This window comes from Pseudochaenichthys georgianus, chromosome 23 (assembly GCF_902827115.2).
Source record: "Pseudochaenichthys georgianus chromosome 23, fPseGeo1.2, whole genome shotgun sequence".
NCBI classification, from domain to species: domain Eukaryota; kingdom Metazoa; phylum Chordata; class Actinopteri; order Perciformes; family Channichthyidae; genus Pseudochaenichthys; species Pseudochaenichthys georgianus.
In genome coordinates this window covers 4265579-4284116 of record NC_047525.1, presented here as the reverse complement: position 1 = coordinate 4284116, position 18538 = coordinate 4265579, and the positions used below count along the sequence as shown (strand labels likewise).

At 40.2% G+C, this 18538-nt stretch overlaps 1 protein-coding gene and 1 long non-coding RNA gene across 2 annotated transcripts in view; one reads left to right on the top strand and one right to left on the bottom strand.

Moving 5' to 3' along the window:
• Positions 1–2522: 2522 nt before the first annotated feature.
• Positions 2523–4819, bottom strand: LOC139432936 (uncharacterized). The gene is made up of 3 exons (XR_011642509.1): positions 3182–4819; positions 2731–2791; positions 2523–2607 (listed from the first exon to the last, which is right to left on the bottom strand). It is a non-coding gene; the product is annotated as an uncharacterized lncRNA (long non-coding RNA).
• A 590-nt stretch (positions 4820–5409) lies between these two features.
• The window catches only part of mettl9 (methyltransferase 9, His-X-His N1-histidine), a 32762-nt gene continuing 19633 nt past the window's right edge, over positions 5410–18538 (top strand). The window contains exon 1 of the mRNA XM_034075035.2: positions 5410–5868. Coding sequence (XP_033930926.1) covers positions 5692–5868 — 177 coding nt within the window. The 5' untranslated portion in view covers positions 5410–5691. The remainder of the gene's footprint in view (positions 5869–18538) is intronic.

Genomic DNA, 18538 nt, shown 5'->3' with positions numbered 1-18538 from the left:
CTGAAGTCAAATGTAATACCTTTTAAGACCTTTTTTAAGACCCTTTCCATACATTTTAAGACCTCATCGCAACTTCGAGTTCTAACCGGTTACATTGGCGACACACTTTACCTCACATTTACTATATTGATTGTAAGATAGCACAACTAAACAGAGTGCAGACAGACTACTGAAGCCTCCTCTCCACATGAACTGCAACCTCTCTGTGAAGGTCAGGTTTAATGCAGTATGCTGCTTTGTTGCTTCTGTGCTCTGTGCTCTTTCATTCCAGTAAACTCCTCAGAAACCAGTAGAAACCAGTATTTGACCAATAAACAAAACAATTGACAACACTTTGAACTATGAAATATATTAAACTTTGGTGAGCTTCAGCGGGGTAAGGAGCTCCCTCACAAATACCCAGGGGTTCAATTGGGCTGGGGCTGTCCGGGGCTAAGCCCGACACATAGGACGATGCTCTGGCGTCATCACCCTCACACATTTGTCATATGTTTACAAAAAACGATATATATGTTAAGACTTTTCTCGTTCTTAATATAGACTATATTTAGGGTCGATATGTGTTGACCTTACTTTAAAATAGCAGATCTCTGTGACCGGATATAGTTTGGCTTAGACCCCGGCCCCACGAGGACGCATACAGGAAAACGCATACAGGAAAACGCATACAGGAAAACGCATACGCAAACGCAAAAAAATCTTCCGTTCACACGCATTCGATTCATTAACGTGTCCGTTCACACTAGACCGCTGGAAATGCTGGAAACGCTGTAGTACATATGCCAGGCCTGTAAGTGGCGCTGCTGCCGCCACAAAATACACCAAAAGCAGCGAAGAAGAGCATGGTTGTCATGGTTGCCCTTCTGTTTATTCTCCGCGGTGGACGGTGTCACTACCCGATCTGCAGCTCTGCCCGATCTGCAGTGCGCATGTGCAAGATGGTCCGCCATATTGGACAACGCCGGACAGCAACCCAAGTAGGACAACATTGACACAGTGGCTTTTGGCAAAGCTCAAAAGGAAAACTCGAGAGATATGAGTTATTGTTATTACAACGTGACTTCACTATTATTTAACAACTCTTTTTATTGGGTTCTTTTATTTGGGGTTAAGTACATTGTCAGAATAAGTGAGAAATAGATTTAACTTCTGTTAGACAGCTATCATACTGAATAAATATTTACTGTGAATGTATGCAAAAATGTATGGCATATGGCTGTCTAACAGAAGTTAAATTCATTCCTCACTTATTCTGACAATGTACTTAACCCCAAATAAAAGAACCCAATGAAAAGAGTTGTTAAATAATAGTGAAGTCACGTTGTAATAACAATAACTCATCTCTCTCGAGTTTTCTTTTTGAGCTTTGCTAAAAGCCACTGTGTCAAGTGTCCATCTTGTGTTGCCTTCCGGAGTTGTCCAATATGGCGGACCATCTCGCACATGCGCACTGCAGATCGGGTAGTGACAGACGGCGTCAGCGCCATATAGACAGAAGAGTTACGACAACGGAAGTCCAAAAACGGTTATCGTCACGTGGTTCATGTAGACGAGGATCGTTCCCCGGAAGTTCATGGCGGGCAATGTGAATGCATTGATAACAGGAGATTGAACTACGATTTTTGGTAATTATTAGTGAATAAAGGTTTTGATTTGCAATATTTATACAACAAATCGATATGTGTATGTATTTACATCAATATGTTTTAAAAAATAAAATAGAATTTGCTAATATTAAGTAATAATATTAGGATTAGTGTGAACAACTAGTTTACATGTTAGGCTAACAGAGCCTTGGTTAAAGAGCCTGTTGCTGTTTATTTATAGCTTTGAATACTTTCAAACCAATATTATCTTCTTAAACTTGTATGGTAGTCAGGAGCATCACTTTCTAATGTGTATTGATATATTTAGAGGGGGGGATCTAATGTAATGCTTTAAAATTCAGATTAGATTATTTTCTACCATTTTCTTAAATTCATGGTAGTTTCAGTAATCCTATGGTAATTGAGGACACAAGTTATCTAAATGACTAATGTCATCTTTATGGCTTTCAGAAAGGACAGGAGACCGACAGGTGACTATCAAAGGACTAGCAGCAGCAGCAGCAGCATGATGATGATGATGATGTTAAATGTGTTGTTTTAGGAACATCCATTGCAAATACATGGAATTCAATAAACATTGAATAGCATATCATGCAGTTTGTCTGTGCCTTTTCCTCCGTGTTGTCCTGGTTTGCTGTGCTGCCTCCTAGTCGCCACCATGGTTTTCTGTGCTGCCTGGGGATGCTCAAATCGCTCCGAGAAAGGAGTACGAATGTACGGCTTCCCCACTGACACAGAGCGGAGGAAAAAATGGCTGGCTCAAGTCAGCAGGAGCAATTTCACGACCAACAGCAAAAAAATATGTGATGTAATTATATACAAACACTGCATTTGCACTTTTTCACAAAACGAAAACCACACTATTGGGAAAGCTTAATGTTTTGTTTAATACAAAAAAACAGGGAAAGGCTTGAAAAACACAGAGTTGAGACTCAGGGTGCAGGGTGAGGGTCTCAGTGCAGGTATTCAGGCTCCATTGAATCCCCCTCTGGTTCTTGTGCTGAAAGAGGGAGTAACAGACAGGAGAAATGGTTATACACACCTATATAGCACACCTATTGGATGGGAAATGCCTTGGGGAGATAAGGTGTTTACTTATATAAAACAGTAGTATTAAACTTACCTTGTGTTTTCACTCTCACTTAAGTCCCTCTCCCTTTGCCATCAATCCAAAATCAGCTGAGCTGCAACATTATACAGACAGGTAATAATCAACATAATCACAAGGACACAATATGGCTCTGCTAAAAACACTCACTCTTACACACACCAAAGTTATATTTATCTAATATTTAACTCCCTCCACCCCCTCATACAATCCCGTTTAGAAGCCCCTCGTCTCTAATTCAACAACGTTGGATGAAATGACATTAAGAGAACGGAATTTACAATTAAAAGGCTGTTCAACGTGTGTTGCTAACTTGCTTCGGTATCCTAGCTTAATCTGTTATCTGTAAACGTTCCCTAAATCTACTAATTTAGGGATAATCCACTGACATCCTTTAATACACATGTTAATTTGAATCAGATGTACTGATAATATCCGCAATATAAATCTTTAAACTTCTTCTTACATTTAAAAGTCCGTCACGAACGGTCTATTATGCTGCAACTCTACAGCTCTGCTAGCCTTGGCGCTAACTTCCGGGGAACGATTGAGAGGCTCCACGATCCGCCATTGCTGTAAAAAAGTGGTCCATTGGAGTGAACGGAGATGACGTAACTCTCAGTCTATATGGCGCTGGACGGCGTGTTCTCCTCTGTATACCCCCCACAGAGCGGAGCAAGGCAACGACACTTAAAATAAGAAGCAGCATTTTATGGCACGCTATGCATGGGGCCACCTTGAGGGGGTTTCCCGACATGTTGTTTCAGTAAATTAAAGGGTGTTTCATGTTGTCGTTGCTGTGGACCTTCTTAATACCTTGGAAAATGCCGTTTAATACTTTTTAATAGCCTTAATTTTCGCTAAATTGATTTATCAACTTTTAATACTTTTTAAGACCCCGCGGACACCCTGTTATAGCACAGGCCTTTGTCAGATGGTATATTACGCTGTTTTTTTCTGCTTCGAATAGTTCTCTCTTTTTTCACCATACCTGTGTTTGCATCACTGTAACCAATGAGCACCTGCATGTATATGAGAATAGCCCTGACTCCATGTTAGCCCAGATTTACAAACTCCTGGCAGGACAAGCTCGAGCTCAATTCTCACACTGAATTTACAACAAAGTGAGTGAGGGACTGCAATATAAGAGGGAAAGAAAGAGAAACATTAAAACTGTTCAATTGTTATGATGTGTAAAGACTGATATTGTTCTATAATCGGCTGAAACTGTTAAGTCATGATGCGAAACGGTTAACAAAGAAAAAGGGACACTCAAGCTGCTGCTACACTTTATTTTATTTATCTAAAATTAAGCACTTTTAAGATGCACATATTTTCAAAAGCTATTTTATTTATTTTCTCTATTTTATTTGTAAATGCAGCCCGAGAGGAACATTACACATATCCACAGTATTTAAGTAATGTTAATTGACAATACATATTGTTGTTTTTGAATTGTACTTTCTTTATTTGATTGGCAGTCAGTTGTTGATTACATGCAGACGTTGATAAAGCTACAGGTTACTTCAATATATATCACACTAATTCATGAAGCAAGTTAGACATTTTGATGTTCCAGACCTTTGCATGCGGAGATTTTCTCTAACTGGACCTCATTGAATTTTAGTTGAAGACCCCTGCCCTATGGTCATTATTTTTTGCCACACATTAAATAGGAAAATACTCTGAGCATGCGCAGTGTAATTTTTACAGTCACCGTTCACTTCTTAGACAGTGAGAGGGAGGGGCAGGATCGGGTTTTGTCCCACATGGCTCTAAACAGCTCAATAGGCACACACTGTAGACACTAATTAGAAGAACACATACTAAAACAGCAATGTACAGACGAATCAGATGATTAAACATGATCTTAAAATATATTTTATATATATTTTAATTTATTTTTTGCATTTTGTTGTAATCATTATTTTAATACTTTCTGCTGACACTAGGTGGGGCTGTGACCAGTCGCCACTGCACATACACGCAGAAAAGCTGCAATTTCAACATGTCCAAGCATCTTGTATCATAGCCATGCTAATAACGTTTATAATAAACCAAACCGTTTGTAAATCAGTCAAGATTTCAGCGAGTTAAGAGTATTTTTGTGCAGATCACTCACCTTACAACAGCTACCATGACACGTGTCACTACTCGATCTGTAGCTCTGCCCGATCTGCAGTGCGCATGTGCGAGATGGTCCGCCATATTGGACAACTCCGGACGGCAAAGCAACCAAGTAGGACAACATTGACACAGTGGCTTTTGTCAAAGCTCAAAAGGAAAACTCGAGAGAGAGAGAGAGAGAGATGAGTTATTGTTATTACAACGTGACTTCACTATTATTGAACAACTATTTTTATTGGGTTCTTTTATTTGGGGTTAAGTACATTGTCAGAATAAGTGAGAAATGAATTTAACTTCTGTTAGACAGCTATATGCCATACATTTTTGCACACATTCACAGTAAATATGTATTCAGTGACAGCGCGTACCAGAGTAGTTGTTAACTGTAGCAAGATGGCGGCCGGTGAGCTACGCTGGGAAATCTCTCATGAGCCATCTAGTGTTTATATCATGGCTTATATATATATATATATATATATATATATAGATAGATATATATATATATATATATATATATCTATGTATTCGACTGCAACTCAACCCTTCTCTGTGAGGGGACACATTAAGCAGTTACACAGGAAGTGCACAATATGCGGAAGTGGATTTTGTATTGAGCAGAGCGCACACCTGCGAAAGACGATAAGACAATGGCCTCACAAGACTAAGCTGTTGGATAAACAGCAACTGGCTGTGTTAAAGCGCCCCCCCCCCCCCCCTCAGGTTTGTTGTTCTTGTCTTGAATAGGAAAGCTCTCCCGGCGTGTTGCTTCTCCATTGGCTGCCATGGCCTTCTTTATCCTCTCACACTAACACTAGCCCTCCGCTGCTCCAGCTCTCACCCTGTGTCCTCATGTGTCCTCTGCAGCTGAAGACGCTGCTCTTCGGAGCCTGGCTGCTCGGATACGTCTTCTTCCTGCTCTCCATCAGGAGGATGTGGACCGGGAAGTACGTCCGCAGCCCGCTGGCCCGGTCCCTCTTCCTGAACATGGTGAGCGAGGACGAGGCAGCCGCGACCGAGACTCAAGAGGTATGAACTGTTAGTAATGTTAACTGTTAATAATGACTCTTAGTAATAGTAACTGTTAGTAATGTTAACTGTTAGTAATATTCTGCCTTATCAACAATCATGGACAGACTGACTAGATACTAGACTCACGTGACACCAGACAGCGTGTTATGTTACACTGATCAGAGGGCAGATAACAGATCATTCTACCCTTTTGTTTGCTTACTCAAAGGCAAGCCAAGTCATTGTATTTATAAGAAGAAGACATACTTTATTAATCCCTCACAGGGAAGTTACTTTCTCGACTCTGTTTACACACATAACACACACAGGGACGATATACATGCACACACACAGAGGATACACACGCACACAGAGGATACACACGCACACACACAGAGGATACACATGCACACACACAGAGGATACACATGCACACACACAGAGGATACACATGCACACATTCAACCACATGTCGATAGGAGAGGTGCAGAGCAGAGAGGCTGCCAGTTAGCCGGCGCCACTGAGCTGTTTCGGGGTTCGGTGCATTACTCAAGGGCACCTCGGCAGTGGCCCAGGAGTTGAACTGGTACCTCTCCGGCTACCAGCTCACACTCCTAAAATAGCACCTTAAACACAAGGCAATTCTAAGAAATAGTGCAGAGGAATAATGCAGACATAAAATACATGACGGTGCTTGTTTTATTTTAAGGCCTCTTCCACTGGTGGGAGTACTATCACCGCACTATACAAATACTCACTTTGAAGTAAAAGTACTGCATCGAGAAAGATACAAAATGTAAGTTTTTAATTACGATTAGGAAAATATACTTGAAAGTATTAGGAGTAAAAGTACTTATTAAGTATGAAGAAGTATAAAATGAAATGACTTTGTTGTATTAATGTATACATCTAATCTATTGCACCTGTCCCCACCCTATCCAAACACACACACACACACACACACCCTTTAACACACACTGCACACTAAACACTAACCACTTTCTGTAAAGAGTATTCTCAGCTCATTTATGGTACATCAAAAAGTTGATTCATTTCAGTAATTCTATTTAAAAAGTGAAACTTATATGTTATATGGATTCATTTCACACAAAGTGAATTATTTCAAGTGTTTATTTGTTTTAATCTTGATGATGACGGCTTATAGCTAATGAAAACCCCCAGACTTGAGAGGATTTTAAAGCAAAAGCCATTCATTTATTAAGTTTTATTAATTATTTTTTTTCTAACTAATGGACAATTTTCAATTTAAACCTCGATTTTTTTCTGTTTTTTTCAAAACAAACCATACCAAGGCAACATGTAAATACATATTTTCTTTATTAACACAATACAAATAAATGAGATTACCAAGTAGTCTAGGCCTATGTGAACAAATCAGTTGTTCAAGAATAAAACAAATAAAATAAAAACAGCACCACGGCACTTGGTTGTCATTAATGTGCAAAGATTTTTTTTAAATCAAACTGAAAAAAAAATCTCTTGTAGGCCATCCCTGAAAAAACTTGTAAAATGAAATGCAACAAATAATAAATAATGATAATGAAATGAATAAAAAAAAAATACCCTCAAACAAAATAACATCCCTTTAACTTTCTAGGAAGTTGTCTTTCCACAGACCTTACACAGAACAGTTGTTTGTTCTATGTATGACCGCTTGTACCCGAACCACTTCCATACAACTGAAGTAGCACCTTTTTTAGGAATGAGTTCTTCATCTGTGTTCGTGGACATTTTTATGGTACGTCTGTCGGTGAAGCGGTGAATGTGATTGTAGTAGGCTATGTGACTACCCGATCTGCAGCTCTGCACATGCGCACAGTGTTCTAAATTAAAATCAATGTTTTTGATGGCATAAAGTACCTTAAACATACCGTCAGTTTAAATGCTGTTTTATACTGAAAAACCAGAAGTTCTCGTGCGCAGTTGTTAAGCTTTTATTCTGAAAATCCTTCATCTCCGGTTAGCATTTAGCATGTGGCTAATATACCATTTCCTATAGAGGTGAATTTAGTAGCGATATGACACGGAGTGTTGCACACCGAAACCTACTGATTTCAACACTACAACTACTGTATAGACGTCGAGATATTATTATTGCTGAATATTAAATGAAGGTACAGTTTATTTGAATACGTTTGTTTACAGACGTGGGTAGCATGAGACAACAACCGGAACTACCAGAAATGAAACCAGCCGTGAAGTTTTTCCTGTCTTGAGTATTGATTACAGCGTTCAAAACCATATTAAATGAAAAGTCATGAAAGAGATAAGGAGGAGAAAAGGCGTGTTTAGTTATATATGTAATGTACAATGTCTGAGTCCTCTGTTATGCTCAACAACGAACACAGCATAACAACATCAGATCGGGTAGTCACAGGCAATGTGGCTGAGTTTTGTGCGCATTCTGGAAAGTGAGAGAGTAAGCTACTACGGAGTAGTGTTAATTTCGTTGACTAAAACTATGACGAAATATGTTCGTCAACGACCTTTTTTTCCATGACGAAAACGAGATGATGACGAGACGGCACCGACGGCAGTAAACAATAACTGTAACGAAATCATCATGCAATATCGTTGACGAAAAGTGACGAGACGAAATATTATCAAAGATTACGTTAAATCTCTGATAGTCAGTTTTTCTCCCAGCAGTTCCATTTCCGGTGCTGCGGCAGAGCAGCAGCTGTTTCTGTGCTGCGCGCGGCGGTACATTTGAATTACACCGGGCAGCGGCACAATACGAACTGTCATGAAGACTCGGGTCTAACTCATGGTCTAACTAACCTTATTTAACAGAAAATAAAATGGCAACAACAGGGCTTAGGAGCAGTGGTCGCACTCGCGTTAACCGAATACCCCCTGTCAGCTCGAGTGATTGATGAATTGTGCCCTCGACGGGTAATAATGGATTATGACGGAAATGTTACGATCCTGTCCGTCAAAATGACTGACAACGAAAAAGTCTAAAGCCACCACTGCTTGGGAGAAAGAAACGATGTGATATTTGGGCCCATTTTTGCTACAATGAGGCGGGGAAAAAAAGCGAATGCATTGTTTCATCAGAAGGGAAGCAATGTGGCCATAACACAGGTAAAACCACCACAAACCTGACCAGATACTCTCTGCAAAGCTGCATTCTTAAATCATTCAACCTGTGTTTTTCATCAAATAGGGACAAGATAATCTTATTTATTTATATACTAAAATGACAAATTATTGGTTTTGGCTAGACTACTTTGACTGAAATGTTCTATATAATCTGATGACTAAAAAAGACTCAACAGTTTTCATTGACAAAAAGTAGACTAAAATAATTAGTTTTCTTTGACTAAAATAAGACTAAAATGCTCAGACTTTTAGTCGACTAAATCTTGACTAAAATGTTTACTGTTTTAGTCGACTAAAATAAGACTAAAATGCTCAGACTTTTAGTCGACTAAAACTTGACTAAATAAAAACAGGATGAAGGTGACTAAATATGACAAAAAGGAAATTTAACACAGGACTAAGACTAAAACTAAATTAAAAAATAGCTGACGAAATTAACACTACTACGGAGTCCCTTAAAGCAAAACAAATCTGCGGAGTCTAGAAATGTTTTAAAATCGCGATTTTTCGGTTCAGCCATTTCACAAACCGTCTTAAGGACGTCCCGTCATCCCGGGGCCGAAAAAAATAGTGTCGGGAAGGATAAAAAATTATTTTGGGACGAATTCGGGACGAGTTAAAATAAAAATACCCTGCTAACTCTACTACAAACGGCGATGAAAATGAAACCGACTGCACGTTTTGTGTAGCACACTGTTATTAAACCTCCTTGTCAACATAAACACACACGCACAAAACCTTTAGAAACCCGCGAAATACACACATGTAGCTACAGCTGTGCCGCTGGCTGTGCCCGTGAATTCCTGGCCCACAAATTTGCGGGTCTAGCTATGTACTGAGTGTGTGTATTTCGCGTGTTGAGTGATGTACAATGGCATCCCGTGTAGGGCTGTGCAATTTAATCGATCCTGCGATATATATATATATATATATCGATATTTAGTTTTCCGAGAAAGTATCGATATTTCAGCCGCGGGTATCGATACATTAAGTCTGATAAAGTCTTTAAAAAGGAGACTAATTGAGTCTCTGAGAATGTTCAAATGTATACTTTTAATTAATAAAAAGCGCGGTAATGTTACAAGTAGAAGATGGTTCAGTCAGAAAAACAGCTGTGTTCTGGTGAGGGAAGAGAGCGAGCTCCACCTTTCCAGCTGTTAAATATCCTCTGCTGGCTCCTCCCTGTGGGCCGGTTGGCGCTGCTGGGGACCGGCCCTCCACGTCTCCAATGTTCGTTGTTGCGCATTACAGAGGATTCAGACATTGTACATTAAATATATAACTAAACACGCCTTTTCTCCTCCTTATCTCTTTCATGACTTTTCATTTAATACATTTTAAACGCTGTAATCAATACTCCAAAAATACCTCACGGCTGGTATCATTTCCGGTAGTTCCGAATGTTGTCTCATGCTACCCACGCCTGTAAACAAACGTATTCAAATAAACTGTACCTTCATTTAATATTCAGCAATAATAATATCTCGACGTCTATAGTTGTAGTGTTGAAATCAGTAGGTTTCGGTGTGCAACACTCCGGCTACTAAATTCACCTCTATAGTAAATGGTATATTAGCCACATGCTAAATGCTAACCGGAGATGAAGGATTTTCAGAATAAAAGCTTAACAACTGGTTGTGCACAAGAACTTCTGGTTTTTCAGTATAAAACAGCATTTAAACTGACGGTATGTTTAAGGTACTTTATGCCATCAAAACATCGATTTTAATTTCTAACAAGTCCCATTCAAATCCCTGTGTGCCACCTGCTGCACCTTTTAATTGTCCATTGTGATACTGCACTTTACAGCTACAGTTTGCACTGTTTCAATAAATGAAACTAATTTTCTCACCACATCTTTTGATTAATTTTGTCCAGCATTTGCAAGCTGTAGACTCTCTGTCAGAGCCATATATTGTATAATTGATGCTTTCAGTTTTCAGTTGAATTAATTCAATCCAAGTCAATGGAACACTCACAAGATGTCACTAAAATCCCACTGTCCCTTTAAAATCTTTCAGAAAATGATATAAGTGTATCGAATTATATCGAATCGTATCGTTGGCTGAATATCGTGATATATATCGTATCGTTGGCTGAATATCGTGTATTGTATCGTGAGATTAGTCCATCGTATTTAGTCCTTAGCAATATGCTGCACCTCTCCCCATGTAGGGATGGGTACCGAGCCCCGGTATTAAACGGGCCCCGGGCCGGAATTATTAAAGACAGTGGTAACGTTAAGCTCCGACGTTATCTGACTTTTTATCGGTACTGGAGACATTTAAAAAATATATGTCATATGTATTATTGCTACATACACATTATATCGCAGTTTTAGTTTCACCAACTCTGTTTCTAATATGCAATAAGACTACAACATGCGTCTATGATGTATTTTCGAGCTTTCCAATCCAGACGAGATCCAGGGCTAGTGGAATACTTCGTGACCACAGTGTGAACGTTGTGATCAGCTGTTTTAGCGCAGTTCTCCAGTGAAGGCAGTGTGCGAAAAAGTACACGTCCCACCGTCCGGGACGTGTTATTTACAATATCGGACAAGTAGATCTTTCAATTGACTTGTCCGGCGGACAAGTGACGTTTTTCACCCCGATTTATTGACAAATTATTGATACATTCAGTTTACAAAAGGCAGAACTCATTCGCAAATGAGTCCGCCATTGTTCGTTTAGAAATGTTAGTTTCGGTTCTGCTTGTCGATTCATAAGGAAATGCATCTCGCCGCTTTCTGTACAGTTAGACGGGGCAGGCGGGAAGTGTAGCACAGTGGCCGCGTTGGGAAGCAAAATTCGGTTCCGAGTAGGAACAAATAACAATTGTCCGCTCCCCAGATTAATAAGAGTTGTGAGGACAGGAAGCCGAGCCCCGCGGACCGAGCTCTCTTTATGCTCCGTATCAGCACGGTGCAGCTCAGTGTCTCTCTCTCTCTCTTTCTACACACAGCGGATCCGCTGCCCGTTTAACAGCCTCATCTTTGTCAAACTTTCTTATGTTCTTTCTCTAACACATAATGAAGGTTATTAAGCGTTTTAACTCCTATGTTGTTAATATTGCCCGCCATTTCCTTTATGAAGTAGCCTCCCTGTCTGTGTCCTCGCGCTGTCCTCACATTCCCGGACCCCCAGACTCGGAGGAGCACAGGGATGTCAGTATTGTTTATGAAGCAGGGTATAGAAAGTACATTATTGAAATGAAAATACTATTTATTTACTTTTACAAACAGTGATCAGCTGCAGCATGTGTATTGCAGGCAGGGCCGCCCCTGGCCAACTTGGGGCCCCAAGTGACATTGTGAGATGAGGCCCCCCCCCCCAACCGACAGGAGTGAACTTTTTTTTTCTTTTCTTCGAAACAAAGTAGGCTAATATAATAATATAAATATAATTCCTGTTTATTATTATTATCAACACTTTTTATGCAGTGAGGTAAATGGTTGTGCATGTATGTCGTTCAGTATGCGTTTACAGGTGAATACGTCTGCATTTCCTGCCAAATACTATTCTCAAAAAGATTAAAATATAATTAATGCAAATAAACAACTTCTATTAATAATAGCGGCCCTGATTGCAGGACATGTGTAGCGTGCAAGCGTCTTTGAGTTGTAGAAAAGCGCTAGGCCTCTAGGCTATACATCTAATGTGTCATTATTATTATTATTATTATTAGGTTATGTCCTATGTGTTGGACATGTGTGATTGGACTGTGTCTCACAGGCAGGTTGCAGTGTAACATCAAAGGACACTGGGCCAACTGTACATTCTCAAACTGCACCACTTAGAACTAACTAAACAATGCAGAGATTATTTTTATATAATTGTATTCAATAACCGAAAGAAATTAAACAGTATGAAGTGATTTGTAAATAGGAATACAGATTTTACTTAATGTTTTCATAAATATATTTTTCTCCCAGTTTGTCATGGGACTTATTTACCCTCTCAAAGAACCGGAATCGAGAAACAAAAATAACCGGAATCGAAAAGCAGAACCGGAATCGTTAAAATCCAAACGATACCCAACCCTATGTGTGAGTGTGATGCAGTAAAATCTTACCGCTCACTTACGTTAGCGGTGTCGTAAAAACCGTGGGAAAATGTAAAATACGATGGCGAGGAAGAAGATTCCAGTGGCCCCAAATTTTTGTCCATTCTGGACAAGTGAAAAATGTATTCGGACAAGTAAATTGCCAAACTCACTTGTCCATGGACAAGTACTCTCTAAAAACTTTTTCTCACACTGGTATGAGTGTGTGTTGAATAAAATGAGAGATGGATGAAGATAGAGCAAGTATGTGTGTTAGAGACGGAGTAAGATAGATGGAGATAACAAATAATGTGTATGTGCGTGCGAGAGAGAGAGAGAGATCAGTTCATCCAGCAGAACCTGCAGCAGGGGATTTGGTGCTCTCTGCAGGTGAACTTTTCCCAGTGCACATCCAGCACAGTCCCCTCTTTTTTGTGGAGCCGCTTGCGATTGTGCCGGTGTCGGGGGCAGAGCCGCTTGCGATTGTGCCGGTGTCAGGGGCAGCTGCCGAGGCCTGTATGTCCGCCACTATGGTAACAGCAGCCGGTGTACGAGGTGGATGCTTTCTCCGCATGATTTTTGCAGACACCAGAGATCTCCCCAACTCCTCCAAGAAAAGCCTCCTCCTGAAGGACTTGGCTTGCTTCCAGGAGGGATCCACAGCAGTAAAAAGCACAAGTGCATATGACGTGAACAAATTGTCACAAGTCACAGTGATCCCTTGGAGCCCCTCTGTCATTTCCAGGACGACACGCTTTCCCTGGCCCACCTCGGCAGCACTGCCAGCAGCTTTACCGGTGTAAATCTGGCACTTCCAGGCATAGGAGGTTTCAACGTCAGCGGTGATCCAGATTTTTAGCCCATACTTTGCTGGCTTGCTTGGTATGTATTGCCGGAATTTGCAGCGGCCTCTGAAGGGGACAAGCTGCTCATCCACACACACATCTTCACCAGGGTTGAAAAGCATCGGAAGGCGATGTGTCCACTTCTCCCAGAGAGAGCGGATGGGGGCAAGCTTGTCTTCTCTGTGACAGGAAGGTCTCATCAGCTTGTCGTCAAACCGGAGGGTGGTATTCATCAACCGGAATTTGGTGTGGGTCATTGTGGCACGGAAGATGGCACGTCCACTGTGGTCATCCCAGGGGCTGAGGGTGGATTCGCCCTTCGATTTGTACACTCCAGCCAAAATCAGGAGACCGATGTATGCACGAATATCTGTGGCATCCACATCACTCCAGTTTGCCACCGAACATCCCCCCTGCAAGTTTGTCATGTCGACAATACTACTGATGATCTCAGCAGTGAAAAATAAATTGGAGGATTCCACGTCATCAATTCTTGTAATGGCATAACGCGTGGGCCCTGGAACCAAACCTCTGGCAGCGGGAATGTAGCGCAGCGTGTCGTTCTTAGAGGGAGACCAGATTTCACAATTTGTTGATGTCCACCCACTGCCAGAATCTTCTGTTTCCTCTGCAGTTTCAGTGGAAGGTTCAGAAGAAGAAGGATCAGACTCCACTACAAACTCCACATCACATTCTTCTTCTGAGGTTGTTTCTGATTCAGAAGAAGAGTCAAGCAGCTCGCTGGAGGTTGCCGGCTGCATCACCATATCCCTAGCTTCTTCCACAGAGAAGCGCCTCTTCATCTTACTCGCTTGTTGCGTATCACAGGAATGAAACGACCAGCCAGCCAAACTACACATAGTTATGGATCTGGCTTTGCAGCCAGGTGTTCACTTATTGACTTAGTGCATGTATGGCTGTGTATGTTTGTATGCTAAAGAGACATTATCAAATCCTTTGAAGTTCCAAACAATTCTAAACAAAAAGGTCAAGCTGGGTCAAGATCATACCTCTGTTTACCTCTAAGACACATGAAACAGCACAAATGAAAAACAAAATGCCATGAGAGAACACTTACTCCTACATTCTCACACACATCAAAGGTAAAGAGATGAGGGGGAAATTGTGAATGCTGTAAACTGTAAACCAAGACATGACAAGCATGTAATTCAATGTAAAATGTCACATCTGGTCACATACAGTAAAAAGGACAAATTGAACTATTTTCCTCCAATATAAAACCCTAACATTACAAAATGCATGATTTTATACCGGTATGGCGAGAGATCAAAAGATGTGGCTATAATGGAAGTGGATGGGACATTTTTGTCTAATCTGATTCTGTGCAAAAACTAATGATGCAAAAAAAAAAATGTTGTTGCGAATCTTTGACATATCCAAGACTGTGATAAAAAAAAAAAAGCCGACCCCCCCCCCCAACATTTATTACATGGAAAATGACTGCCTTTTTGTGCATGTTTTTCATAGAAAACGGAAATTCATGTTTTCAAACTGGCAGTTCAAGGGTTAAAATCCTGAACATAATTTAACATTTGGTATTTTTGATCAGGACTGAAGTTGATTGAAAGATTTAACCCCAAAAAGTTTAAAAAAATATTAATCTGTTGTCATTTTAGAGCAGTTTTTGGAAGTGGACTTTTTTGTCCCGAATGACTAATTTGTAACTTTTTTGTTCAATCTGATTTTGTGCAAAAACTAATAATGCAAAAAAATCCATTTTGTTGCTAATCTTTGACATATCCAAGACTGTTATAAAAAAAAAAAGCCAGTCTCCAGATATGTATTTTTTGGAAAATAACTCACTTTCTCTGTTTTCATCATGAAAAAAACAGCGGTTTCATGTTTTCAAAATGGCATTGAAAGGGTTAAAATCCTGAAAATGATTACATTTTTGGTATTTTCTATTAGGGCGGAAGTTGCTTTAAAGATTGAACCCAAAAAAGTTGTGAAAAAAACCTTTTAATATAATGTTTTTATCAAAGTCTTTTGCAGTGGACATTTTTGTCTCGAATGACTAATTTGCGTAGTCGATTTGTTACACAGTGAATTAAAGACCGATTTGATTTTTTTTTAATTGAATTCCAAAATAGATCGAGAAAATAGCCTTGTTACAAAAATGCAGGCCGTTTGCACCAACACAACCAAAGTTATTGCAAAATGAAAAGTGAAAAATTACCCATATGGACAAAAACGTCCACAGTGATACCGGAGGGTTAAGCGTTTTAGCTCCTGTGTTGTTAATATTGACCACCATTTCCTTTATGAAGTGAAGCAGCCTCCCTGTCTGTGTCCTCGCGCTGTCCTCACATCCCCGTACCCCCAGACTCGGAGGAGCACAGGAATGTCAGTATTGTTTATGAAGCAGGGTATCGAAAGTACATTATTGAAATGCTATTTATACTATTTATTTACTTTTACAAACAGTGAGTAGCTGGGCAGCTGCAGCATGTGTATTGCAGGACATGTGTAAGCGTGCAAGCGTCTTTGAGTTGTAGAAAAGTGCTAGGCCTATAGGCTATAATAATAATAATAACTGTATTTGTATAGCACCTTTCATACAGGGGATTGCAGTTCAAAGTGCTTTACATCAGTACAAAATAAGACATAAAATCAGTGTAAAACAAGCAGCAAGAGCAAAGCATAAAGTGGGATAAAATAATAAAAAATAAAAACATGGGGAATAAAACATAGAGAAATAGTGCAATGTCAATCACAGAGAATAGTGCAGTATAATAGTGTAAAATCAGTAAAATGCTTTGGTGAAGAGAGGTTTTAAGCTGCCTTTTTAAAAATGCCTAATGTATTGGCTTCCCTAATATTGTTGGGTAACGTGTTCCACAGTTTTGGGGCGTAGTTTACAAAGGCTGCATCTCTCTTTTTGAGATAATAATAATGTATTATTATTATTAGGCCTATGTGTTGGACATGTGTGGTTGGACTGTGAATCACAGGCAGGTTGCAGTGTAACATCAGAGGAGACTGGGCCAATTGTACATTCTCAAACTGCACCACTTAGAACTAACTAAACAATGTAGAGATTATTTTTATATAATTGTATTCAATAACCGTAAGAAATTAAACAGTATGAAGTGATTTGTAAATAGGAATACAGATTTGACTTAATGTTTTCATAAATATATTTTTCTCCCAGTTTGTCATGGGACTTATTGTTACCCTCTCAAAAAACCGGAATCGAGAACCGAAAATAACCGGAATCGAAAAGCAGAACCGGAATCGTTAAAATCCAAACGATACCCAACCCTATGTGTGATGCAGTAAAAGCTTACCGCTCACTTATGTTAGCGGTGTTGTAAAAACCGTGGGAAAGTATAAAATACGATGATGAAGAAGAAGATTCCAGTGGCCCCAATTTTTGTCCATTCTGGACAAGTGAAAAATTTATTCGGACAAGTAAATTGCCAAACTCACTTGTCCATGGACAAGTACTCTCTAAAAACTTTTTCTCACACTGGAAGGGGGGGAGTCTCCCTCCGCAGACGGTTGGCGTAGTTTTGGCACAATTCCGTTGTACAGACCGACGTTAAAGGAATGGTCCACTCATTAGATAATTAATCAAAACTTCAGTATTTAGTGAAACGTTATGTTTAAACCATACACTGAAGAAATCAGCGATATTCCCCGGTAAATAATGATTTTATAGCTCTTTTTTATCAAGACCTGTATATTCCGTCTGGCCGCCGCCATGTTTGCCATTTTCAGTAGTCACGTGATGGTCGTGACGTCATCCATGCGTTCACTTTGTCAACACACGGAGTATTTCAGTTCGAACTCGTCAGCAGAGGAACAAGTTTTGACCAATGTGAAGAGATTGGATGGGGGAATTCAGCCATACATATCAGTATGACAATACGACACCCTCTGTCCGTAGACCCTCACATCGTACAAGGAAAAACTTCCGAAGAAAACCCCCAGTTTAAAGGGAACATGGGAGAAACCTCAGGGAGAGCAACAGAGGAGGGATCCCTCTCCCAGGACGGACAGACGTGCAATAGATGCCGTGTGTAAATTGAAAAGATAATACATTTGCAACATAGGTAGTCCAAATGTTTGGAAATGCATGTGTGTATAATGGGAAGATTATATAAGATACTATATGTATGCATGTAGTACCACCCTTGCTAGCGATTCCCTCTCTAGTTTAGCATACTCAGCTTCGTTGTCCCTGGCCATAGAATCACGATTTTATGGAGCCGGAAAAACTGGGGGGAAATACACACTAGCCGGTACTACGCTATATGGAAAGGCCACCAAAAACTGTCCTGGCCTGGACGTTAAAACGGGGCTAGCCGCTGCAATGGAAATGCGCTATAACATACCTTATTCTTACTCCGAGCACTACTTCTGCTCCTCCGTCGCTTCACACTTGCAGAGGGCGATTTCTCTACTGGCCGAACTGGTGTCCTGGTCGGTGATGACACCAGAATGTAATGGTTGTTCTTTAAATCCCATGTTATGTTTGATCATACTCTCAGAGTAGTCGTCCGGAAATGTGAAATGTTCGCTGCATACATGAGCCTGTAAATCTCTCGGTTCGGGCCGGCCACATTTCGCTAGCCACTGCCTCCGAATGTACTTCTTATGCTTACCTTTTGGCAACAGATGGAACCGAGCATTCCGTGGATTGTTCCTAT